General features: G+C 38.2%; 1 protein-coding gene across 1 annotated transcript in view; it reads left to right on the top strand.

Annotated features, from left to right (window-relative positions):
• The first annotated feature begins 311 nt into the window (after positions 1-311).
• The window catches only part of LOC127483472 (uncharacterized), a 125,258-nt gene continuing 98,221 nt past the window's right edge, over positions 312-27,348 (top strand). Inside the window, exons 1-13 of the mRNA XM_089311822.1 lie at positions 312-374; positions 1,337-1,454; positions 1,755-1,813; positions 3,912-3,948; positions 4,313-4,371; positions 5,890-6,000; positions 7,830-7,953; positions 8,998-9,053; positions 11,036-11,153; positions 11,440-11,498; positions 20,611-20,698; positions 24,324-24,352; positions 24,486-24,558. Coding sequence (XP_089167948.1) covers positions 1,343-1,454; positions 1,755-1,813; positions 3,912-3,948; positions 4,313-4,371; positions 5,890-6,000; positions 7,830-7,953; positions 8,998-9,053; positions 11,036-11,153; positions 11,440-11,498; positions 20,611-20,698; positions 24,324-24,352; positions 24,486-24,558 — 925 coding nt within the window. The 5' untranslated portion in view covers positions 312-374; positions 1,337-1,342. The remainder of the gene's footprint in view (positions 375-1,336; positions 1,455-1,754; positions 1,814-3,911; positions 3,949-4,312; positions 4,372-5,889; positions 6,001-7,829; positions 7,954-8,997; positions 9,054-11,035; positions 11,154-11,439; positions 11,499-20,610; positions 20,699-24,323; positions 24,353-24,485; positions 24,559-27,348) is intronic.

Raw genomic sequence — 27,348 nt, 5'->3', positions numbered from 1 at the left:
GTGGATTGGACAATGGTAACATGGGTAGTGAGTGCCTATCCTTCGAAACTTAATATTAAAATACAATGAAGAGAAATGAGTAGCTCTAAATTGGATATCCATTTATTTTGAGGGTTTTCTTTGGCTTTTTTTAATATAACCAACTTCTTCCTGAAACAGCTTCAACCCTCTGAAATTCATCCTTACTATTCCTTTTATTTCATTGAAATATTCATTTCATTGCAATATTCATGAATGGAGAGAGACACGCCTTTATGTAAATTGTTTCCATGTGAATAAATGTTCTCACTAGTTAATCTGTTACTGCATTTGTAGGTAAGGAGTCTACCTCCCAAAGAGATCCTGAAGACAACAACTCACCAAGGAATTCGAAGGTAGTGTGTCTTCTTGTGAGTTGGAAATACCTGATTTCAGTGATGTTAAAACAAAATTGGTGTTTGCTTGAAGGTATAAAGTTACTTGAGAGACAGCTACTTACATAAGACAGGCAGATAAACATTTTCACTATCTTGAGAAGGGGTGGTGTGATATCTCTTTGAGGCACTGATATGCATTTCCCTGGTGGATGGTGATGTTGAACATACTGTCATATTGATTGCCATTTCTATCTCTTATTTCGAGACAGGTCTGTTGAGGTGCTGTGTCCATTTCTGAGCTAGATTTGGTGTTTGTTCATATATTCTTGACGATATTTCTTATCTGGGAGAGAGTGGGATACCTAGTACCTATGTAATACAAGCTTCCCCTTACTTATCTGAAGCTACGTAAAGGAGAGGTTTTGAGGCTGTCTTGACATTCGCTTCAGCCAACTCTCTTGTCTTTAGAACCTAGGAAAAAAGAATTAGGAGCTAAACTCTTGGGCCAGTGGTGAAGAAGTCAGATGAGCTATCTACCTCACACCTCGGATGGCTTTCTGTCCTTATTTTGTACCCAATTCTAACTCTCGGCCAGAAATCAAGCAGTATTTCCTGACCTTGCAAGACTGAATTGAGGATTCTTTTTTCTGCCTTTTCTTCAATTGTATTGACTTCAGTGGCAGAAATAGTGGTTTATACTTTCCTGTTGTATTTTCCCATGTCTACCTCTAGCTGAACATGGGGTAGAATCTGCTCTTTGTTTATATGCTCAACTGAAAGAACGTGGGGGTAGAATCTGCTCTTTGTGTATATGCTTAACTGAGTATGGGGTAGAATCTGCTCTTTGTTTATATGCTCAACCTTTGCAAGGACTGTTCCTGTGACATGACACACATAGTAAATCCTGTCTCCCTGAATGAGTGGCTGAGGGGTTGAGAACTTGGGTGTATTTGTTGAATTTGTATTTTATCTTCCTGTAGGAAGGAATGTCAACCTTAGCGAGTAAGAAGGGCTTAAAAGATATCGCCATCACTCAAGTTGCTCCACAACAGCCAATTAATGAATATGCGTTCAACTATGATCGTGGATTGGACAATGGTAACATGGGTAGTGAGTGCCTATCCTTCGAAACTTAATATTAAAATACAATGAAGAGAAATGAGTAGCTCTAAATTGGATATCCATTTATTTTGAGGGTTTTCTTTGGCTTTTTTTAATATAACCAACTTCTTCCTGAAACAGCTTCAACCCTCTGAAATTCATCCTTACTATTCCTTTTATTTCATTGAAATATTCGTTTCATTGCAATATTCATGAGTGGAGAGAGACACGCCTTTATGTAAATTGTTTCCATGTGAATAAATGTTCTCACTAGTTGATCTGTTACTGCATTTGTAGGTAAGGAGTCTACCTCCCAAAGAGATCCTGAAGACAACAACTCACCAAGGAATTCGAAGGTAGTGTGTCTTCTTGTGAGTTGGAAATATCTGATTTCAGTGATGTTAAAACAAAATTGGTGTTTGCTTGAAGGTATAAAGTTACTTGAGAGACAGCTACTTACATAAGACAGGCAGATAAACATTTTCGCTATCTTGAGAAGGGGTGGTGTGATATCTCTTTGAGGCATTGATATGCATTTCCCTGGTGGTTGGTGATGTTGAACATACTGTCATATTGATTGCCATTTCTATCTCTTATTTCGAGACAGGTCTGTTGAGGTGCTGTGTCCATTTCTGAGCTAGATTTGTTGTTTGTTCATATATTCTTGACGATATTTCTTATCTGGGAGAGAGTGGGATACCTAGTACCTATGTAATACAAGCTTCCCCTTACTTATCTGAAGCTACGTAAGGGAGAGGTTTTGAGGCTGTCTTGACATTCGCTTCAGCCAACTCTCTTGCCTTTACAACCTAGGAAAAAAGAATTAGGAGCTAAACTCTTGGCCCAGTGGTGAAGAAGTCAGATGAGCTATCTACCTCACACCTAGGATGGCTTCTGTCCTTTTCCTGTGCCTGATTCTAACTTTCAGCCAGGAGGCACCCTGTCAGGCTTCCATGGATTAATAATTCATTCTTTGCTACCCATTGGGAGAAATTGAGTCCCCAGCTCCTGATTTTACAAAATGCTAGACTGGACTTTGCAGAAATATGAATAATGAAACCCTCTCTAGGATTCTGTCTGATCTCTCACTTTCGCTCTCCCTCTGATTCTGTCGTCTATGTTTATACTTCTGTTGATGTCTGTATCTATATCTGTGTCTATATGTCTATGTCTATGACTATTTCTATGGCTAGGTCTAGGTCTATGTCTGTGGATCTATAACCCCTCTCCCCTTTTCTTATTATGTACTTTTAGTTTTGAAGGCTCAAAAATGTAATTAACTAAAAAAACAAGGAAACCAGATTGAACTTAATGCTGAATGGTTTTGGATATCTATCTGAAATCATCGTGGTACAGAAAAGGATTCTTCATTACTCTGGCATCTCCTTGGCACTTCTGACCTTGAAAATGTTTAGATGTATGTTTTACCATCTCCTATTTCAGTATCTCCAATAGATTGCATTGACATAAGTCTTTTCTGAAATTTACGACTGCATGTTACAGCAACATGACAGAACTACATAGAAAAAGAGTTACAGTTTAGATCCCTGATAAAATCATTGATAATTGTCATTTTCCATGAGAAACTCATGATAGTTTGCCCCTTTTTTTCACTTCCAAAATATCAGGATTTAGTCTATGATTACAAAAATTTGCTTATACAATTTTAGCTTATTGTATTCATTTATCTTTTAGACCAGCCATCATTTCCTAGAGTGTTTTTTTTTTTTTTTTTTTTTTTTTTTGCTCCTGTACCGCAAGTCTTCTTCTAGATATGACTTCTAAGACTCCGGAGGCTCTCAAATCTGAGAAATGCTTCAGAGAATGCATTGCATGCATCTGAACATCCTGCCAGATTGGCCTTTCTAAATTATATTCATGACTAGAGTATTGAGCCATGATTCTATGGAGTCTTGTACAGAAAAGTGTTCAGATTGTAGCATACCACATGCCAGTTGCAGCTTGACCCTGATTCTCTACAGTAACTCTATCCCAGTCCCAAGCAATGTGTTGTAATGTTACCTTCTTACTTTCTTACCCTCATTTGTCGTGTTGTTTTCTGTCTCATCATTCTGTTCCTGCAGCCTCTCTCAGAAGACCCTACACACAATCCCCCTGTACTTTGTGTACTTTAAATATACGGCTGTGGCCTTGTCCTGTTTTGTAAACTGTCATGGCTGAACTGAAGCTTCTGTAATTCCAGCTTCTTCTGTAACCTCTTCATTTATCATGTCAGTAGTAGAATCAGTGAATCTTAATTTCCTTTTCATTGTTTTCCTCTATATGTATATATACCCCAATGGAAGCCTAGAGTAGAATGCGCCTCTGTGTACATGCCTGTCTTCGTTAGGTGGTGCCTATGTTTTGATAGACACAGTAAATGTTTGTCTTAGTGAGTAGTTGAGTAATTGAATGTGTATGTGTGCTAAATTTGTGGTTCCTTGTTTTCTATAGGAGGAATCCTCTGCAGAACCTCTAAAGAGGGAAGAAGGTATTGCCCCACTTAACCAATTTCTAGGCATGCAAGTTAGTAGAGACTGATCCCCTGAGGTAGTAGAAGCGGTCCTTGAGTGTATGTATGTTCTTCTTTTTCAACGTTACTGCTAAATGAAACATCAACGTTGTGTTAAATGAAATCCTACATCCATTTTATTTTACCTTTGTTTTGGGAGTTTTGTTTTGTTTTGCTTTAATATTTCTGACATTTTCCCTAAAACTGCTCAGTCCTCTAAAGCACCTTCTCAGTATTACCTTTGGCTTCTCCAGTTACTTATGAGTGGAGAGAGAGATGAATTGCGTGTGTCTGTACATTTCATAAATAGTCTTCTTAGTCGATCGCTTACTACATTTTGTAGTTGCAGTGCCTATCTCCGGAATAAGTGATGAAGCTGTAGAATCACCGTGGGATTCTGAGGTACTTGTCCATGCAAGGTTTCAATGACATTAAGACATAAAAGTGGTGTGTGTTTCTTCAGCCTTTTGAATGTTTTTATACATTTTTTTTAGCTTTAAGATTCAACAGGTTCTTTTACATTTTGCCACAGTCACATCTTATGTATATATTACAGGTATACATGTATGCACTCTTTTTTTGAAAATGGATAATAATGTTACCTAATGAGGTATTCATTGATCATTTTGTGAAGCAGAGGAATATATTGTTGTGTAATACAATAACTCAGTGTCACAATACTTCTAATTATATATATCAGATCATATGATAGCCACACAACTTTGTGCTCTCTATAAATTTACTTTTACAAATAAATGAAAACGTAGTATTTGTGTTTCTGGGTGGCTTACTTCACTTAGAATAATGATCTCCAGTTCCATGTTTTGCTCCAAATATCAGTAATTCATAGTTTATGGCTGAGTGATAGTTCAGCATGTAACATTGTGCAGTCATTAGTTGATGGAGCTCAAAGGCTGACTTCATCCCTTTACTACTGTGACTTGTGCTACTCTTAACATGAGAATGCAGGTACCAGTCTCATATGCCGTTTCGCTTTCTTTGGATGCATTCCCGAGTGTTGGAGAACTGGGTCACATGGTAGATCCATTTTTCGTTTTCTACAGAATCTCTGTGTTGTTTTCCTTAACGGCTATACCGATTTGTGTTCCTACCACTACTGAATTTGGCTACACCACTTCAGCAGCTTTTGTTATTCTTTGATTTTGGCTAACAGCTGTTCTTACTGGAGAGAAGTGATACCTCATTATGTTGTTTATTTGCTTTTCCCTGAGCATGTTTTCATGTGTCTGTTGACCATTTGTATTTCGTCCTTTGAATAATACCTGTTCTTTCCTGTACCTGTTTCTTCCTGAGATTGTTTGCTTTGTTGTTGTTAAGTTTCCTGAGCTCTTTATACCCTCTGAAAATGAGTTAATAGAATAGAAGATAAATTAGATGCACAGCTTCCTTTGATAGGCAGACTCTTCTTAGCTTGATTCAGTCCTGTCTGCCTGTTTGTGTTTTTAGCACCAGTGCTTTGAGAGTCTTATCCAAAAAGTATTTGCCTAGGCCAATGCCTCACAGCATTTCTCTTAGGGTTTCCTGTAGTACCTTGATACCCTCAGGTATTAAGTTTAGTTCCTTGATCCATTTTGAATTGAGTTTTTGTATATGCTGAAAGCTGTGGGTCTTGTTTCAAGTCAGCCTTTACTGTAGCTTATTTTTTTTTTACCTCAGTGGTAGAAGTGATGAATTATATGCTCCTATTCTTTGTTTTCCTATGTATCTGCTCCCACTTAGCATAGGGTAGAAAATACCTCTGTTTTTATATTTATCTTTCTGGAGGAAATGTGCCTAGGAATTGACAAGCAGATTAAATTGTATCTTAGTGATGGAGCCACTGATTGTTTGCTGAGTTTCTGGATTGCTTGTTTTGCTTTAGTATTTATTAATTAGTTAATTAATTAATTTTTGGCATAGGAAGAAACATCAAGTGGAAAGGGTGAAGGTCGTGCTGCCACTGGAGGTGTCCCAGAAGGAGATATTCTGGATTATTTCCTGTCATGTAGTTGGGCAAGGATAGCCAAAGAGGTCAGTATATTTTAATGAATCACGGTATCATTGCTGCTGTTGAAACTGGGAAGTGTAGGTCCCATTATGACATTCATTTCCTTTTACATTTTCTTTAGCTTTATGTATATGCTAAGTATCTCCCTATTAGAATAGTTTCTACATTCTGCACTTTATTGCCACTACTGTCATTTTATTGCAATATTCCTGAATGGTGGTAGATTGTGGATTTACCTATAAACTTCATAGAAATACATGTTCTCATTCAAGGGGCTGTGATTAGGTTTTGTAAATCCAGTGGCTACCTCCAGATCAGAAGATGAATGTCTGGAATCCACTTCCAAATCTGCGCTATTGCCTTTTACTTTCTTGTGACTTTGAAATGTGAGCATTAATTGATGCTGAGATGTGTAAAGGTGTAGTTGCTCCTTTTTTGCCTTTTAAAAATTATTTCAAAGGCAGAGAGAAAGATAAGAAAGATGCGTGTGCAGACACACACAGACAGTATACCGGCCAGATGCCTGCCAGGCCTATTCCAGGTGAAAGGAGTCAGAAACTAAACCCAGGCCTCCCATGGGAGCCAGGGACACAACAGCTTAAGTCACTACCTATTTCTTCCTTGCATATGCCTCAGTAAGATGCGAGGGAGAGAAGCAGGAATCAATAAAGGAACCCTGAAATACTGTATGCTGTTGTCCCACTTAGCATCCGAGCCACTGTGGCAAGTGACTACAAAGAGGAAGGTTTGAGTTTCCTTTCTCAACGCCTGCCCTGTATGATTTATTTCCATCATAAAGTTAGTAGTGCATTGTAAACAGTGCACTGCCACGTTAGAGAAGATCTACACATGTGTGTGTCTCCGTTGGTGTAGTTAAACATAGACAATAATAAAGTAGGCCTGAGAGAGATAAGGAATCAGTTTTGGTTTGGAAACTAGCTATATCTTGAAAATTAAAAGTTTATTTTAGCTCCACCAATGTGAATAACATTATTTTGTGATATCTAATGCCACCTGTTCATCTGAATGAGATTTTGAGAGAAATATTTGGACTGCCATTTCTATGTGCTTAGAATTCCAAATAAAAGCATAATGAATCAAAATGCCATTATTAATCAGAAGTAATGGCATTTCAGCATGAGGTAAAACATGAGTAATCATTCATTTTTCTTTTGGGAAAATAAAGCCTGTTTAAATGGTGTCTTTAATAAACACAGGCTATCTTGGAAAATTTAATGAATTCAACATGTTTATGATAGATATGTTAGTACTAGCATAACTATAAATATTCTTCTACATTGACCAAATGGTGAATGAGAAAGATGGAGCCCATTGCTGCCGAGCTCTGATTCCAGCATGCCATAGGCATTCATGGTTTGGTCTTGGATACATACTGCACCTGTCTCTCTCAGTTTCAATAATATGTTGGCCATTTTACTTCCTTACTTTATTAACCCTCATTTGCCATGTTTTGCCTCCTCCTTTTGTTCACACTGCTCTGTTTAGAAGGCCCATCATGCTTTGCCCCTGCATTTTCTCTGCCGTACTAAATGTGTTCCTAACCCTACAGACTTTGCTGAGTTTTCAAAGTCATGCTGAAGATTCTGTCATCCTACCCTCATTGTAATTTACTGACTGCGATAGTTGAAAATGAGGAATTCTGGTTTTCTGTTCTTTGTTCGACAGAGGTCAATTTGCCCCTAGTCTACAGGATGGAATCTGTCTTCTTTCCTTATATTTAGCTCATTGTTTGAGCGCGCCTATTGCTTCCCAAGCACAGCAAACGTCTTCCTGTTTGGCTGAGCACGTGAATGAATGTTTGCTGAATTTGTGGCATTATTTCTTTCTGTAGAGAAAAGCGTCAATGGCATCAAGTGGAGATACTGAAAAGGATGTGGCTGTCAGTCTAAGTGCCCAAGAGCATGCAAAGGACACATTATCTGGTATTGCTGGAGTGCCAGAAGACAAAACTATTGGTCAGTATCTATCAGTGAAACACTGTTTAAGTACTAATGTCTCAACTGAAATGATTTCCATTATTTTGATGATTTTTCTTTCGCTATTTGTTTATATGTCCAACTCAACCTGGTTTAAAGTGCTGATTGAACAAGCAGAAATTCTTTTTTTTTAATTTATGTTTTTATCAGAAAGAGATAGAGAGAGGGAGAGGTGGAGTCAGAGGCATAGAGGCAGAGTGTGTGTGTGAGAGAGAGAGAAAGAGGAGAGTGTGTGCAAGAGAGACAGAGAGAGAGAGAGAGGTCTTGCATCTGCTGGAGAGAGAGAGAGGTCTTGCATCTGCTGGTTCACTCCCCAAATGGCCACAATGGGCAGGACTGGGTCAGGCCAAAGCCAGGATCCAGAAGCGTCATCTGGGTCTCCCATGTGTGTGCAAGGGGCCAAAGACAGGCTATCTTGTATTGCTTACCCAGGTACATTAGCAGAGAGCTGGATCAGAAGTGGGGTCACTGGAACTTGCACCCATAGCCATATGGTATGCCATTGCTGAATTGCCGTGGCTTTACCTGCTATGCCACAGCACTGGCCCTCTAGCTGAAATTCTTTATTGCTGTTACTTTAATTTTAGTATATTATTGATGAACTCAGCTGAATGCGTAATTTTTAAAAGCAACAGTTGGGGCTGGCGATGTGGTGTAGTGGGTAAAGCCCCCGCCTGCAGTGCTGGCATCTCATATGGGCACTGGTTCAAGTGCCAGCTGTTCTACTTCCCATCCAGATATCTGCTATGGCCTGGGAAAGTAGAAGATGATGCAAGACCTTGGGCCACTGCACCCACATGCCCACATTGGAGACCCATAAGAAGCTCCTGGCTCCTGTTGCAGATTGGCATAGCTCTTGCTGTTGCAGCCAATAGGCAGTGAACCAGTGGATGGAAGACCTCTCTCTCTCTCTCTCTCTCTCTCTCTCGGTGTAACTCTTTCAAATAAATTAAAATATATTTTAAAAAAAAAGCAACGGTTGACAAATGTTCTCATGAGTACAACTCTGCCTATGTTTTATAGATATGCCTGGCTTCAGACCAGATGATGAGCCTTTAAAATACTCCTTAAAGTCTGAGGTACTGTCCCTTGTTTTCTTGTGACTTTTATATGTGAGTATTATATTAATCGATGGTAAAATATAGAAAAGAGTTCTTGTTTTTTCTGCCACCACTTTATCAAGAGAGATAGTAAAGACGTAAGTGAGGCAGACACCGAGAGATCACCTGCCAAATGTTTGTGACGCCGTGAACAGAGCCAGGCCAAATGCAGATGTCAGGAGTTCGAAACTCAACCCAGGTGTCCCTCATGGGTGTCTGGGGCCCAAGAGCTTGAGACATCATTGACTCCCTCCATGATTGCACGTTTGCAGGAAGCTGGGTTCCTGCACAGGGGTCGGTAATGGAACCCTGGAATTTTTCATATTGCATGCTGGTGTCCTGCACAGCATGAGCCATTGGGGGAGGGGACTACTGAGTACTGGGGTGGCTCTTCTTTTTCATCTGTGTGCATACACTCTCTGATTTCTTTGTTTTCATCAAACAATTAGTAATGCATTATGTTGTAACCATTGCCCTGCTACTTTAGTAGTCTTCTACAGTTCTACTTGACTTATTTAGTGTGACAATTGTAGCATAATTCAAAACACATAAATAGGACCTGGGTAATATAAAGAAGTAAATTTGCTCTGCAAATTATATTTATCAACAACAACAAAAAAACAGAATTGTTTTAGAATGTAACACCAGACATCTGATTCCAGTATATCTATAGATGTCTTGTCATGCTGATGAGATTTTTAGATACCAAAATTGATGTGTTATTTCCACAACGTGCAAGTTGAAAACCTAATACCTGTGTTTCAGTGCATTCTTAACATCTTCGGAATAGCAGCTGAGATACGCAGGTAGTAACATTTAGAGCAAGGTATAACATGCGAAGTAGTAAATTTGTGGGAGGACAACCACTTTGGTGGTGTTTTCATAAATAGAGATAATTAGAATTGGATGAATTTGGACTATCCTTTTGGTAAATATGTACATACTAACATAAGTTAAAATGTTTTTTCTTACTGTGACAACAAGAGAGTGAGGTAGCTATGTTCAGAGCTCTTAGGTTTAAGCAGTATAGTGGTATCACTAACTTTATTTAAGTCATAGCACATATTAGTATGTTGCACTGTCACTTTTAGCTACAGTACGTTGGAAAGATGATATAGCCTTTTGGCATGCCATATACCACATTCATAAAATATGCCAGTATTTAATGCCCACGTAGGTGTAATGAGCATCTGTGGTAGCCAATGTAAAAAAAAAAAAACAAAAATAGTAAACTCTAAAATATGCATAGAAGTTAAAGCAAAGATATCACTGAAGCATTCAGTGACTTGCTTTAGGATATGTGTGTTTTTTAAGCTGAGAGGCTTCTTTTGAGACAGGTCTGTTGAGGTGCTGTGTCCATTTCTGAGTTAGATTTGTTGTTTGTTCATATATTCTTGACGATATTTCTTATCTGGGAGAGAGTGGGATACCTAGTACCCATGTAATACAAGCTTCCCCTTACTTATCTGAAGCTACGTAAAGGAGAGGTTTTGAGGCTGTCTTGACATTCGCTTCAGCCAACTCTCTTGCCTTTAGAACCTAGGAAAAAAGAATTAGGAGCTAAACTCTTGGCCCAGTGGTGAAGAAGTCAGATGAGCTATCTACCTCACACCTCGGATGGCTTTCTGTCCTCGTTTTGTACCCAATTCTAACTCTCGGCTAGAAATCAAGCAGTATTTCCTGACCTTGCAAGACTGAATTGAGGATTCTCTTTTCTGCCTTTTCTTCAACTATATTGACTTCAGTGGCAGAAATAGTGGTTTATACTTTCCTGTTGTATTTTCCCATGTCTACCTCTAGCTGAACATGGGGTAGAATCTGCTCTTTGTGTATATGCTTAGATTTTTCAAGGACTGGGCCTATGACTTGATACCCATAGTAAATCCTGTCTCACTGAATGAGTAGCTGAGGGGTTGAGAAATTGGATATATGTGTTGAATTTGTATTTTATTGTTCTGTAGGCAGGAACGTCAGCTGTAGCGGGTAAGAAGAGTAAAAAATGTTTTTTCATCACTCAAGTTGATCCACACCAGCTAATTATGAACTCTGATCACGGATTGGACAAAGATAACAAACGTGGTGAGTGCATATCTATCAAAACTTACTATTGAAATACAATGAAGAGAAATGAGTAGCTCTGAATTGGATATCCATGTATGTTGAGGGTTTTCTTTTGGTTTTGTTTATAACCAACTTCTTCCTGAAACAGCTTCAACCCTCTGAAATTCATCCTTACTATTTGTTTTATTTCATTGAAATATTCATTTAATTGCAATATTCATGAGTGGAGAGAGACACGCCTTTATTTAAATTATTTCCATGTGAATAAATGTTCTCACTAGTTGATCTATTACTGCATTTGTAGGTAAGGAGTCTACCTTCCAAAGAGATCCTGAAGACAGCAACTCACCAAGGAATTCGAAGGTAGTGTGTCTTCTTGTGATTTGGAAATACCTGATTTCAGTCTTGTTAAAACAAAATTGGTGTTTGCTTGAAGCCAGGGCAGCTAGTTTCAAAATAATTTAATATTATCATCTGTTTGAAGAAGCTGTGAAGACAAATAGACTTCACAATTACAATGATAACTATGGTATCCATATCTTCTGGAGTCTCTCTATATCTTTTTAGTGTTTTATTAGGCTCCATAGAGCTCATGGAATTCTAAGAGTATAATGATGTGCCTTTGTCCTCCATCCCTCTCCTTCTGTGCCTCCCACCCTGCTTCCTCTCACTTTACCCCTTCTCTGCTTTACTTTGAGTTTATGTCCTTGATCTACATTACATTCCATGGCTCCTGTAAATACTTGGTTCTTCAAGTAAAAAGCAAAAAAATGCCTAGTAAAGTAGGAATATAGACAAGGCCAAAGACAATAATGAAATGGAAAAAGGACTATTTCACTTATCTGCAATAAATTTCAAAGTAATCCCAGATCATTGAATCTATAGTAGCATAATATTCTTAACCACGAGCTTGACAAAGGTATAAAACAAAGCTTATCAAGACGACATTTGCAACAGTATCGAAACACACAAGCATTTCTGCCTTATTTGCCTTTTCATCTTCATTTTTCGATTTAAGCTGCCTCTTTTAAGGGAAAACATGAGATACTTGTTTTTCTGCGTCCAGCTTCTTTTCCCCCACATCATGCCCTCCAGTTGCATTCATTTTGCTGCAAATGGCAGAAGTTCATTCTTTCAAATGACTGAATACTATTACATTGGATACCTGTGCTGCACTTTTTCTGTTCATTCATCTTTAGAAGTGCGCTTTGATTCCTCTTTTTGCTTTTATGAACAGTGCAGCTATAATATGGTGGTGCACAGATATCCTCAATACAGTGCTTTCCTGTCTTTAGGTGTATAAGCAGAAGTGGGATTGCTAGATCATATGGCATTTTTTAAACTTTTATTTAGTAAATATAAATTTCCAAAGTACAGTTTATGGATTACAAGGGCTTTCCCCCCCCCAATAACTTCCCTCCCACCTGCAACCCTCCCATCTCCTGCTTTCTCTCCCATTCCATTCACGTCAAGATTGATTTTCAATTATCTTTATATACAGAAGATTGATTTAGTATATATTAAGTAAAGATTTCATCATTTTGATTTAGCTGTGTTTTGATAAACATAAGACATTTTAAATGTAAAATACTGAGTAACTTCATGCTAGCAATATTCATAACCACATAAGTATTAATAATGGTGATGTTCATAGTGGCAACTGGAAATGAGATAGGATTTGCTTTCTGACTTGAGCAGTTGCTTCATACTGATTTCTGTGACTTCACTGAAGTCCTAAGACTTGTTAACATGCTGGCCTTTCCCTGGTAATGGAGTCTTGTGAAAAGTGATATAAGTCATTTGAATCCCAGTGGCCACACCTGAATGATTGATATCTAACTTTTAGGCAGTACAATAAAATAACGTGGCAAGAAATAAGCAAACATGATGCAAACAGTGAAATACATACAGAATGAAGAAAAAAGCATCCAGTGATGTCAGTTACTTATGTTTGCAAGTAGACTTTTTAAAATCTGAAGTCCAGTGTGACTCAGTGGCAGTGTCATGAAAAAACTGAGAAATTTGATTTGGCATGAAATGTTTAGTCTTATTACTGCATCATTACTATATTTCCTATGTTAATATAGTGACGGGGCCCTTCAGGCCTTTCTGGAGATATTTTGAATGTTTTAAAATGAATAATTATTTTTGTTTTGTGCCTAATATAAGCTTGAATTTTAGACAGTGAATATATTAAAAGGGGCTACTTCTGTCATGGTTAGAATGTCATAGCAAGCAGCAATCCACGATAATTTGTTATCCACCCTTCATATAAATCTAGCAGAGAATGTGGGGCTGCAAAATATTCAGGGGATTTTCCATAAGGTTAAAGGTGGAACGTGGGGTAGAATTCTGTATTCAGAGATTTTTTTTCTTTGGAATGTGACTATGCCACTGCCAAGTAAAGGAAGAGTTGGGGCCATCCCTGTGAATGTGCAGGAGGAGGTCATCCTGAATAGAGAAGAACCTAAAGCACAGAAGAGTATGGTTCTTGATTCTCTGGTCTTTTAAACATTTATTTGAGAAACCAAGAGGCAGAGAGAGATGAAAGGCAAACCCACAGAGCTATCACATACAAATTTACTCTCCAAATCTCTGGTATGATTGGGACAAGACCCAACCAAAGCCAGTAGCTAAGTTCTCAAAACTCCATCCAGGTCTCCCTGTCAGGGGCCTAACTTCTTGAGACATCACCTCATGCCTTTCTAAGTCTGTATTAGCTGGAAATTTTTAATGAGATTCATTCTATTATTTGAAAGGCAGAATGACAGATAAAGATGGAGAGATGGAGGGATGAAAGAATTGAGCGACAAAGAGTTCTTCCATCCACTAATTGACTCCCCAAATGGCTACAGCAGCTAGGGCTGGGCCAGGCTGAAGCCAGGAGCCCAAAGCTCTAGCCAAGTCTCAAATTTTGGTGACAGTAGACCAAATACTTGTGCCATTCTTCTGCTGCTTTCCCAGTTGCATGGGCAGGAGGTGGATTAGGAGAATAACAGTTGGGGCTCAAACTGACATTCCAGTATGGAACTATGAGATGCTGCATTGCCAGTGGCAGATTCACGTATTGCACCACACACCAGCCACAGCAGGATTTTTAAGGTTTACTTATTTATTTCCAAGTCATAGATACAGAGAAAGGGAGATACAGTGAGAAAGACTACTTCCTTTCACTGGCACACTCAACAAGTGGTCACAATGTCAGGGCTAAGCCAGGCCAAAGAAAGGAGCTTCATCTGGTTCTCCTAGGTAGGTGGCAGGGGCCCAAACATAAGGGCCTTCTTCCATTACTTTTCAAAGGCCATTTGCAGGGCACTGGATCAGAAGTCTAACAGCATAATTATGAACTGAGGCCCACCTGGGGTGCCAACATAGCAGTCAGCAGCTTTACCCACTTTGCCACAATTTTGGCCTTCCCAACAGGATTTTTAATACCATATCCAAAACCAGAAATGGAATCCAGGCACTGACATAGTGTATTCAGGTGCTCTATTAGTGTCTGAGACACTATGACAAATAGCTGCGAATGGTATGACTTGATGTCTCTTTCTCACCTCTGTGTGTTCCTATTAGAATTATTTCCTTACATTTTCATCATGTGATGAGTATTTTCCTGATGCACTAGTGCACTGTGACAATTCTCTACATGACTAATTTAATGCAGCCAGTACAGTACAGTTCAAAACATAAGGCCTAATTAACACAAGTAATTAGGAATTAGTTTCCAAAATTTAGCTAAAATGTATGGTTTTATCACAGTGCAATTTATGCCAAATGTCTGGTTCTATGGTAGCTACAAGGATGACTAATCATCCTAATGTGCTTTTGAAAAGGAACTGTTTTATCTGTGGGTTTTCACAGTTTGGAACTCACAAATCAATACCTGACACTTCAAATCATCATTATTTTTTTTTTTTTGACAGGCAGAGTGGACAGTGAGAGAGAGACAGAGAGAAAGGTCTTCTTTTGCCGTTGGTTCACCCTCCAGTGGCCGGCGTGGCCAGCGCGCTGTTGCTGGCGCATTGCGCTGATCCGAAGCCAGGAGCCAGGCGCTTTTCCTGGTCTCCCATGCGGGTGCAGGGCCCAAGGACTTGGGCCATCCTCCACTGCACTCCCGGGCCATAGCAGAGAGCTGGCCTGGAAGAGGGGCAACTGGGACAGAATCCGGCGCCCCGACCGGGACTAGAACCCGGAGTGCCGGCGCTGCAGGTGGAGGATTAGCCTATTGAGCCATGTCACCGGCCCTCAAATCATCATTATTATATTTGTATTGTCAATTGTCAATCTGTAAAGAATATTTCAGTGAAGGGGAAACGTGGAGAATATAAAAATGTTAGATTATAGCAATAAGATTTTGGATAAGTGGGGGCCTTTAAATAAAAACCATTTTGAACTGAAATTGATCACTTGGACTAGTGAGATGGCATTGGTACATACCACCTTGATGGGATTGTATTGGGATCCCCTGGCATGATTCTAACTCCACCATTTGGGGCAAGTCTGATTGAGCATGTCCCAAATTGTACATCTCCTCCCTCTCTTATTCCCACTCTTATATTTAACGGGGATCACTTTCCAGTTAAAATTTAAACACCTAAGAATAATTGTGTGTTAATCACAGAGTTCAACCAATGGTACTAGAACAAAACAAAGAGAAAATACTAAAATGGATAAAGTATTACATTGTACATCAACAGTCAGGACAAGAGCTGATCAAGTCACTGTTTCTCATAGTGTCCATTTCACTTCAACAGGTTTCCCCTTTGGTGCTCAGTTAGTTGTCACCGATCAGGGAGAACATATGATATTTGTCTCTTTGGGACTGGCTTAATTCACTCAGCATGATGTTTTCCAGATTCCTCCGTCTTGTTGCAAATGACCAGATTTCGTTGTTTTTGACTGCTGTATAGTATTCTATAGAGTACATGTCCCATAATTTCTTTATCCAGTCTACTGTTGATGGGCATTTGGGTTGGTTCCAGGTTTTAGCTATTGTGAATTGAGCTGCAATAAACATTAATGTGCAGACAGCTTTTTTGTTTGCCGATTTAATTTCCTTTGGGTAAATTCCAAGGAGTGGGATGGCTGGGTTGAATGGTAGGGTTATATTCAGGACTAAGAGTCAAAGGGATCACACAAACAAGACTAGTGTCTGCTAATACTAACTGATAGAATCAAAAAGGGAGAGAATGATCCATCATGGGAAGCGGGATACACAGCAGACTCACAGAATGGCAGATGTCCTAAACAGCACTCTGGCCTCAGAATCAGCCCTTAAGGCATTCAGATCTGGCTGAAGAGCCCATGAGAGTATTTTAGGCATGGAAAGCCGAAACACCCTGGAAAAAAAAAAGAGAAGACCTAAATGGAAGATCTCTGCGAGTGAGATCCCAGTGGAAAGAACAGGGCCATCAAAGAAGGAGGTACCCTTCTCTGAAGGGAGGGGAGAACTTCCACTTTGACTATGACCCTGTTGGAATAAGATCGAAGTTGGCGAACTCAAAAGGCTTCCATAGCCTTGGCAACTCATGACTAGAGCCTAGGGAGATTACTGACGCCATAAAGAGTGTCAAATTGTTAAGTCAACAACAGGAGTCACTGTGTACTTACTTCTCATGTGGGATCTGTCCTTAGTGTGTTGTCCAATGTGAAGTAATGCTATAACTAGTACTGAAACAGTATTTTATACTTTGTGTTTCTGTGTGGGTGCAAACTGATGAAATTTTTACTTAATTTATACTAAATTGATCTTCAGTATATAAAGATAATTGAAAATGAATCTTGATGTCAATGGAAGGGGAGAGGGAGCGGGAGATGGGAGGGGTGTGAGTGCGAGGGAAATTATGGGGGGGAACCCATTGTAATCCATTAACTGTACTTTGGAAATTTATATTTACTAAATAAAAATAACATAAAAAAACAATTTTGAAATTAAAATTCCCCCAGATTGAGTGCTGTGGCATAGTAGGCTGAGCCTCCACCTCCGGTGTCAGCATCCCATATGGGCACTTGTTTGAGACCCAGATGCTCCTCTTCTAATCCATCTCTCTGCTATAGCGTTGGGAAACAGTAGACAATGGCCCAAGTGCTTGGGCTCTATACCTACATAGGAGACTGTGCAGAAGCTCTTGGCTCCTGGCTTCTGGTCAGCCCAGCACCAATCATTGTGGGCATCTGGGGAGTGAAACAGCATATGGAAGACCTTTCTCTCTGTCTCTCATCCTATCTGTAACTCTGCTTCTCAAATAAGTGAATAAGATCTTTATTAAAAAAAGAAAAGAAAATGTCTTGATTACTTTTATGGCAGCAATGTTAGTCATTACATACATATAAAATTGTGTTTTCTATGGTGACGGCTGGACAGTGAGTGAAAACAAGCCTAAGTTCTTAGGTTTGAACAGCTGCTGCCTTGGGGTCAGGCATTTCACTAAGTTATAAGCCATACTCTTATGCTGATCTATAAGTTACTATCTATCTTGCCTTAAAAATAAAGATATAAGCTATTTGTGTGTTACCACATTTAGGAAAATGGTACCAACATTTACCTCAGTTATGTGTACTGAGCAAATATATTTAAATCTGATTTTTTTTTCCTTAGCATAGTAGTGGGAGTTGATTTTGGAATTCCTTAGTCAGAGAAAACCTTTCTGAATGTAACTATGATGCTGCCAATGAACGGATGAGATGGAATCATGTGTGTGAAAGTCTAGGATTAGAATATTCTGGGCAGAAAACTAGTGGGTCTCATTTTTTATCATTTGGTTGTTATAGTTGGGTATTAGCAAAACTTTAAAGTGGGACAACCATAATTGCAGCCATTGTTATGTGATCAGTTTAATAAAGAAAATGTGAAAATAAGTGCCTGGCATGTTTTAATGTTACTTATTTTCACTTATTTTAGTGGCAAACCAACAGAGAGATCTTCAGTGCAATGATTTACTGCACAAATACTTGAAACATTCAGGACTGGGCAGGTTCTATCTAGGAGTTTGGTATTTGGTGGACCCTCCGCAGGGTTGGCAGGGACTCATGTATATAAGCCATACCTGCCTCGCAGCATGCACATGATCTAGAATCTGGAGTACAAATATAGTAGGTTAGGCACTACTCTATGGGATGCCAGTGTCCCCAGGAACAGCTTACCCTGTCAAATTGCTCCCCCTAGTCTGGCACAGTTTAGAAGCTAAACACCTATTATAGTTTATATCTTTTCCTTAAGGCTTTTTGTACCTTGTTGAAGATATTGACACAAAAGGCAGACACAGAGATAACACAGATAGATACCTACTCACATGCCAGTTGAGACACGCAGAACTCTCTTGGGTCCTATAGGTCAATCCCTATGTGTGCCTGCAACTCCAGGAACATAACCTCGTTGAAGCTGAGATACAGGAACTGGAAACTCAGTTCCAGTCTCCCATGTGGATGGCTAGAACTTAAGTACTTGAGTCACCACCAACTGCCTCACTCTGCCCACATTTGTAGGAAGCTAGATTTCTGAGCTGGAGCCTAGACTTAAGCCCAGGCACTCTCACATCAGACATAATCCTTTAGACTTAGCTTCTTCACCATTTGACCAACCACTTGCAAAGAGACTGTTTCCCCTTTCTTTCTCTCTTTAGTGCATACCTATAAGGAATTAGTTCCTCACATTTCCCCATCCCATGAGTAATTCAACTATGTGCTAAGTACTTTACAGCTGTGTAAACTCAAGGTTTCTTTCATAAATCCAGTACCATGCAGTGAAAAAGAAAGGTTTAGGTATCACAAGGAATTTGTTGAGTTTTAAGAATAATCTTTTCTAAGAAATAAAGAATGTTTCCACTCTACCAGTGACCAAATATATGAATACTAACTACCTTGGAACTTTTTCTAATTCAGGGATGATTTCTTTTGGAAATTTTCTATAGGAATATAGTAACTTTATACTTGAGGCCTTTCTGGTAATATTTTAATTGACACCTTAAATAAATTTTGTTGGTGAGTTCCAACTATGTGGTAGGGCAGTTAGGCACTGACTTTACAGGTTTGGGCTACTTCTCTTATGGTTGGAACAGAAAATCAAGGTAACAAGCACTAACAGTTACCTCTAAATGCCTCATAAAAAGTAATGAGAGACTGTTGAATAGAGATATTGAGGGTGTCTGTGCTTCGTGTTGGAATGGTTTGTATGGTGGAATTCTGTAGGCAGAGGGAAAAAATAGGGCTACTGATTTGATGCTGCCCAGCATAAGAATGAGAATGTACATTCGCTCTGAATGTCTAGAAGGAGGACATTATGGACAGAAAGATTAGTGGATCACCTCTGTTTATTATTTTATTCTTCACTTCCAGAAATTAGCAAGATGCAGGTAGTGGACTAACCATCACCCTCAATCTTTTTTTAATATGTTATTGTGTGTAGAAAATAAATGATGCAAATGAGTGTCAGACACATGTTAGAAGCTGAAGCAGAAAAATACACTTATTCTTATTAAAGCTTACAGTACAATCTTCACAGTATTTCTTTCTTTCAGTGAGTTGCATACTAATACAGGTTTTTGCATACTGTTACGAAGCATAACATAAAGGAAAATTTTACTTACTCTCCTGCTATTTCATTCAAACCATCTTCACGTGTTTAAACATTGTATTAAATAATATTTAGGACAGGAATTCTGCCTAGCATTTAAGAGCTCAGTTGGGATTCTGGCAGCCTACATCTTAGTACCTGGGTTAATGTCTTAATTCCAAATCCAGCTTCCAACTAATGTGCATCCCTGTAAGCAACGGGTCTAAGCTAATGTAATTGTGTTCTTGCCATCCACATCAGAGACTGGGACTGAGTTCTTGGCTCTCAGCTTTGGTGTGGCCCATGGCTGACAAGTGGTGGCATTTGGAGACAGAACCAGTGAACTGATATACTCCCTAGCCTGTCTGTCTCTTTCTCTCTTTTTCTCTCCGTGTTATATTTTTCTTTCTCTGTATTTCTTGACCTGTCAAATAAGTAAATAAAAAGAAAACTTAGCATTTCTAAACCACTGTGTATGTAAATGTACAGCTTCTGAGATGTTCTGTTTATACTCAGTATGGCATACTTTGAAGTTTCTTATGTTTAGAATGTTAAGACAAAACCTAGAAATTGTTCATGTGTTTAACTCTGTATTATAACACTACAATTTTTCAATGTGTTTTTCTAGTTTGTCTTCTTTATTTTATTGGGGAATACAATGCAGAGTTGACTTTTTGAGTTAGTTTGTAGCTAAAATATGTTATTAGTATCATAAGTTATTGTTCCTCTGAACCTCCATGCTGCATTTATAGAATCAGTAACATGAAACTCAAAGTTAGGCCTGATCTTGAGAATTTGTATAAAACATGCTGATCTTATTTTTGCCTTTATAAAGTGGAACTCTTTAGAAAGTGGAAAATTAAGATTCTTTTAGAACATTGTTGGGAAGTGTATGCAACTCATTATTGGCATTAACTTTAATAGACTATTTCTACAAATTCTTGGAAGGAATCCATTAATCAATCAATGGCAGCAGATGCAAAAGGAAAAGATATGAATGAACCACTGGAAGGTAAGAACTGTAGTTTTTAAAGCCAGTTGACAGATGTTTATCTAAGACATGAATATTGATGTATACCAATAGCTGAAGAAAGTTGTGTATTAAATGCATAGTAAGGAAAAGATAAATGAGAGTGGTAAGCTGTGTATTGTGCCACTAGTTAGCAATGCATTAAATTGTGAGTGCCCCAGAGGAGCTGAAGTATTAGCTCTATTTCAGGATAACCTACAATCAGAATAAAGTCAGGGAATGAGGATTCAGAATGAGGGAGAGCCCCCATTCTGAGGGCTGAGGTGATATCTCATGGTAATTTTCTCATTGCATTTTCCTAATGGCTAGTAATATTAAGTATTATATATATTTATGTGTGTGTGTGTGTGTGTATTGACTATTTGTATTTCTTCTTTTGAGAACTGTCCATTCATGTCCTTTGCCCATCTCCATGTATTTCTGAATGTTCTATTTTTCTTCTGGTTGACTTGTCATTTCATTACTTGGTAATTTTAGTCTTTTTAAATGAAATTAGAATGGGGAAAAGGGTGAAATAAAATTAACTGCCTGAGAAAAAGCCCATTAAACCATGACATCTTATGCCATTTAAATTTGGGGGATGTGGCAGGGATGAACTTAAGGCTACATTCCAGAAAGGGGAGTTAAGGAAAAGGAATATATTAGGAAGCTTTGTAAAGACTAGAACTTCTTAAACTTAAGAATCTCTGGGGACCTTATTCAGCATGCACATTTTGTTTCCTTAAATGTGGGATTCTGCATTTTCATCACGATCCCTGGTGAGCTTTAGGGTTATATGTTTCCCTTCAGAGATATTTGAAAGAAGGACCTTGGGAGAAGTATTCAAGAACTAAAAGGATAGAGGGAGAGTATTTTTTGTTTTTATTTCTCAGCATGTTCCTATCCAGAGGATGAAAGGGGAGGAAGAAAGGAAGGAAGGAAGGAAGGAAGGAAGGAAGGAAGGAAGGAAGGAAGGAAGGAAGGAAGGAGGAAGGGATGGAGGGAGGGAAGTGAGTGGAGATAAGTAGAGGAGAGGAGAGCGGGGGAGGGGAGAGAGAGAGGAGAGGGAAGGTGAGGAGAGGGGAGGGGAGGCGAAGAAGGGGGAGGAGAGGGAAGGAGAGGGGAGGGGAAGAGATGAGAGGGAAGGGGAGGGGAAGAAGGGGGAGGAGAGGGAAGGGGAGGGGAAGAAGGGGGAGGAGAGGGAAGGAGAGGGGAGGGGAAGAGAGGTGAGGGAAGGGGAGGGGAAGAGAGGAGAGGAGAGGGAGAAATTGGAAACAGGAATGAGAGGAAAGAAGGAAGCCAAGAAGGAGTAAAGTTTGAGAGGCTCTGGGGAAGGCAAGGAGAGTTGAAGGGAGGTTGAAATAGAAGTTAGAACTGTAAATTGTAGCGATAAATGGGAAAATAAGTGGTGTGGATAGTCCCTAAAATTAATGGTAAGGCGAAGAATCCAGAGCACAGATCCAGAGATTACTTTTGATAAGGAGGGATGATTCTGAAGAGGGAAGAAGAGAGAATGAAGTGAACCTGGTAAATTTAGAGTTACTAATGAGGAAACATGAGAATATTCACTTCAGATGCCTTCTGTATGTTCACATTTAAACACATTAGGTTATTGCTGCTCCAGAGATTACCAAAAACAGGATGGCGTGCTGGTATTGCAGCCACTCATTTGAACTTCATTTAATTCTAAAGCACTAGTGATATAAATTGCATGGATGCTATTTAAATGAGAAAAAATTTGAATACTGAATCATTGGCTTATCTTATAGCTAAATTTTTTATAAAGTAGTTTCACAAAATTAAAGTTAGCATACTATGCTAGAATAAATGTGTTTTGGAAACAAGATATCATAGACTTCATTCCTTCAATACCAGAATTTTTCAGTAAATATTGCATTGATTTAGAATAAAAAGTGATATTAATAATTCTGTGGCAGCTTAGTGAATTTATTCTTTTTGATGACTAGGTTTCTGTGTCAAAAGCATATTATATGCAATTACTTATATATGTTCTATGTACCTTCTTGAATCAGGGGATAAAATCTTTAAGACATCTAACTAGGGCTAGGCACTGTGGGACTGTAGGTTAAGCCACCTGTTGGGATGCCTGTATTCCGTATTCGGGTGCCACACTTAAGGTTCATCCTCCTGAAAAACTGCCTGGGAAGCAGTGGATGATGGACCCAAGTACTTGAGATTCTGCAACACTTGTGTGAGAGCTGGAAGGCAATCCAGTCTCCTAGCTTCCACTTGATTTTTTTTAAAATTTATTTAATTGAAAGAGTTACACAGAGAAGGAGATGCACAGAGAGAGAGAGAGAGAGAGAGAGAGAGAGAGATAAGTCTTCCATCTGCTGGTTTACTCCCCAAATGGCCACAAAGGCTGGAGCTGAGCTGATCTGAAGTCAGGAACCAGGAGCTTCTTCTGGGTCTCCCAAGTGGGTGCAGGGGCCCAAGGACTTGGGCCATCTTCTACTGCTTTCCCAAGCCACAGCAGAGAGTTGGTTTGGAAGGGGAGAAGCCGGGTCTCAAACTGGTGCCTATATGGGATGCCGGCATAGCAGGCAGCTGATTTACCTGCTACACCACAGTGCTGACCCCTCCATTTGATGTTGCCATGGCTTTTGTGGGCATTTGAAGAGTAGATGGAAGATATTTCTCTATCTCTCTCATCTATCTTCTTCCGTCTTTCAGATAAATAAGTAAAATCTTTCAAAGCTAAACTAGAGGAGGAAAGAAATGTACACAAACCAGTAGTCCTCATAATTATAGAAAACTGTGACTATGTGTTACTATCTAAAGCCAAGTATATAAACCAATTGATGAGGTCAGACCACTTTCTCTGCTAAGAAATGAATTATATATTCATCTTTCATCACAACTGTACGCTTCCAAAATACAGGAGACACCGAAAAACAATTGTAGCACAATGGAATAAATGATTCTGATGTGTACAGTAAAGGTATGCTGTCACATTCGACCATCAGCTTTCTCATTTAGACTCTCATGGTCATGATTTGTTCCTTTGATTAAAGATCACATTTGTCCCCAGTACTCAGCATGCTCACTTTGGCATATGGGTACCTTTTTGCTTAATTAACAGTCATACTTTTTGAGACATTGTCATACGTTTTGAAATCTTAGTGGCGTGTTTTATTAAACCCATAGGTCTATTTTGTTGAATTTTATTTGATTTTTTATTTTTATTTTTATTAAAAATTATTATATATGTTTATGGAATTCAGTGTGACATTTCATTATATGTATACAACATATCTTGATGAGATCAGGGTAATTGGCATGTTCCTTTCTTTCACATGATATTATTAAAGCTTGGTACTCCTTTTATTTCATTATAAGATAGGTTACTGTAATATAGTTGCTCAACTATGCTGTGTAATACTAGGAACTTATTTTTGATAGAACTCTGGTTTGTATGTTTTCATATATACTTCTATCTTGCATGTTGTTTTCCTAGCACCCCAAATATAAACCGCTTCCCCCAAACCTACAGTAATCATTTCCATAGCCACACATGTGGACTTAGCGCAATGCTAAACCTGCACCATATATTGTCGGCCTTGTCATATTTACATATAATTGACTGTATATCTCTTTTGCTTTTTAGAGTTTGCTAAGGGATCCACTGAATTGACGGTAATAACGTTTACATTTTTGTCTTGAATATTCTCAATAGCTGGTAATAATGTGTATTTTACATTTTTCTCTAATTAAATACATATTATATGAAATATGCATTGTTAACTATCTTGTTTCAAAACTCCTTCAGCCTCGTCTGGAAGCAATACATCCCTTTTTGGCAACATCAGTGGGAATGAATGAAGTACAAACATGCAGACAAGGTAATTTTGCAGTACAAATGTTATCTGGAAAGAAACACAGTATTTGAAATGCCTTCAATCTTCATTCTAAAAATTATTTTTGTCTGCAGATTTGATAAAAGGTTTTGGCACAAATAATGCAGATATCATTTTCAGATTCATGTCTGAAAAAAATATATTTCTCATCTATAGACTGTAACCTTTAACTGAGATGCTAAAAAATACCTTTCATTTTTTGATACCCTGAAGTGCCTAGTTTAAAATTCCTATCTTTTATTAGGACTGACATAAGTTAATTAAGATATTAAAATTTTAATGGTTTAAAATGTCATAGAATTCTGATCTTTACCTAAATTGGAACATTATTCCTAAATTTCATTTGTTTTAATTGTTCCATCCTAGTGATGTTCTGATTAGCATACTCTCATTTGTGTGTGTGTGTGATTACAGAGAACAGAGACAATACTTAATCATTTTAAAGCACAGAAGAGGAACTGCAATCTCAAAATAGTTAATAAGATTTGGAATTTTCCCAAAGAATAAATATTTGAAGTGACTGGTATGCTAATAATGATCTAATCTGATCATTATGCATTGTATAATACAATACACATATGGAAACAACATATTCTATGCCACAATGATGTGTCAATATAGAATAAAAATATATACTTTAAATTTTCTTTAAGAACTGATTTAGTGTCCCCAAATAATTTAATTGTAAATTAGAACTCTTAAACATTCTCATCTTAGGGTTCTTTTTACCATTAAAATCCTTGTGAGTATTTGGAGATCCTTTACTTAGTGGACTGCTCTGTTCATAGTTAGTTTATTAGATATGAAAACTGGGAAAATTAAGTACAAGCATGCAGAGTCCTACATTCCAATATCCATGACCCATTAACTGTTACAACTAATAGTATTTATGGCATATCTCTCTGAAAAAGTTGATTCTGCACTTTTAAGAGAATGGATTGAAAATTGCAATTAACACCTAAAATTATTTGATTGGATTTTTTGGCACCTGAACATACCAACTTGGATCAGAATTTAGAATTACTACTTGAAACCCTTTGTAGTCCTACCCAAATGTTAATGCAGTCCCTGGTGATGGAATCACCTTTAAAGTTTTATTTCTTCTGAATATAACCCTACCACACGACCCAGCCATCCCATTCCTCAGAATTTACCCAAGAGAAATTAAATTGGCAAATAAAAAAGCTATCTGCACCTCAAAGTTATTTGTAGCTCATTCACAATAACGAAGACATGGAATCAACCTAAATGCCCATGAACAGAAGACTGGATAGATAAATTATGAAATACGTACTCTATGGAATAATACACAGTGGTAAAAAATGAAATCTGGTCATTTGCAACAAAATGGAGTAATCTGGAAAATATTATGCTGAGTGAAATAAGCCAGTACCAAAGGGAAAAATATCATATGTCCCTGATCTGTGACAACTAACTGAGCACTTAAAAGGAAACCTGTAAAAGTGAAACTGACACAAGAAGCAATGACTTGATCAACCTTTGTCCTGACTATCGAGGAACAGCTTACTATTTTATTCTTTTTAATATTTTCTTTTTCTACTTAATACCATTGGTTGAACTCTTTACTTAACACACAGTTATTCTTAGGTGTTTAAATGCAATTGAAAATTGACTTCTGTTAAAAATAAGAGTGGGAATAAGATAGGGAGGAGATGTACAGTTTGGCACATGATCCCTCGGACTTACTCCTAAAGGGTAAAGCTAAAATCTTGCCATGGGACTCCAAATCCCATTAAGTTCACAGGTACCAATGCTATCTTACTAGTTAAAGTGTTTAAGTTTAACTAGTTTAAGTTCATATTTGATAATAAAGATAGGATTAAGTGTCAAAGGGATCACATAAATAATATGTGTCTGCTAATAATAATTGATAGAATTAAAAAGGAGAGAACACTCCAACACGGGAAGTGGGATACAGAGCAGATTCATAGAATGGCAGATGCCCTAACATGGGAAGCAGGATACACAGCAGATTCATAGAATGCAGATGCCCTAAACAGCACTCTGGCCTCAGAATCAGCCCTTAAGGTATTTGGATCTGGCTAAAAAGTCCATGAGAGTATTTCAGGCACTGAAAGCCAAGACACTGGCAAAAAATGACCTAAATGAAAGATCTCCGTGAGTGAGATCCCAGTGGAAAGAACGACCCATCAACGAAGGAGATACCTTTCTCTGAGGGTGGGAAAGAACTTGCACTTTGACTATGGCCTTATCTAAATAATGTCAGAGTTTGTGGACTCAAGAGGCTTCCATAGCCTTGGCGGCTCATGACAAGAGCCTCAGGTGATCACTAACATCATAAATAAGAGTGTCAATTGTTAAATCAAGAACAGCAGTCACTGTGTACTTGCTCCCCTTGTAGGACGTCTGTCCTTACTGTGTTGTACTATGAGAATTAATGGTAAAACTAGTCTTCAAACAGTACTTTATACTTTGTGTGTCTGTGTGGGTGCAAACTGTTGAAATCTTTACTCAGTATAGAGTTGATCTTCTATATATAAAGATAATTAAAAATAAATCTTAATAAAGAATAGGATGGGACAGGGAGTAGGAAATGGGATGGTTGCAAGTGGGAGGGAAGTTATGGGGGGAAGAACCACTATCATCCAAAAGTTGTATTTAAAAATTTATATTTATTAAATAATAGCATTCTATAACAATTTTTTCTGTTTTTCTGATTTTGTTCTAGACTTGTCTTAAAATATTTAAATATGATAGTTTATCTTTTATCAAAATGATAAAAATATTTCAGAT

Source organism: Oryctolagus cuniculus, chromosome 13, assembly GCF_051225735.1.
Source record: "Oryctolagus cuniculus isolate XC-2025 breed Fujian yellow rabbit chromosome 13, ASM5122573v1, whole genome shotgun sequence".
In the NCBI taxonomy this organism is placed as follows: domain Eukaryota; kingdom Metazoa; phylum Chordata; class Mammalia; order Lagomorpha; family Leporidae; genus Oryctolagus; species Oryctolagus cuniculus.
Note: the sequence above shows the minus strand (reverse complement) of the source record. Positions and strands in the feature narration are given on the sequence as shown.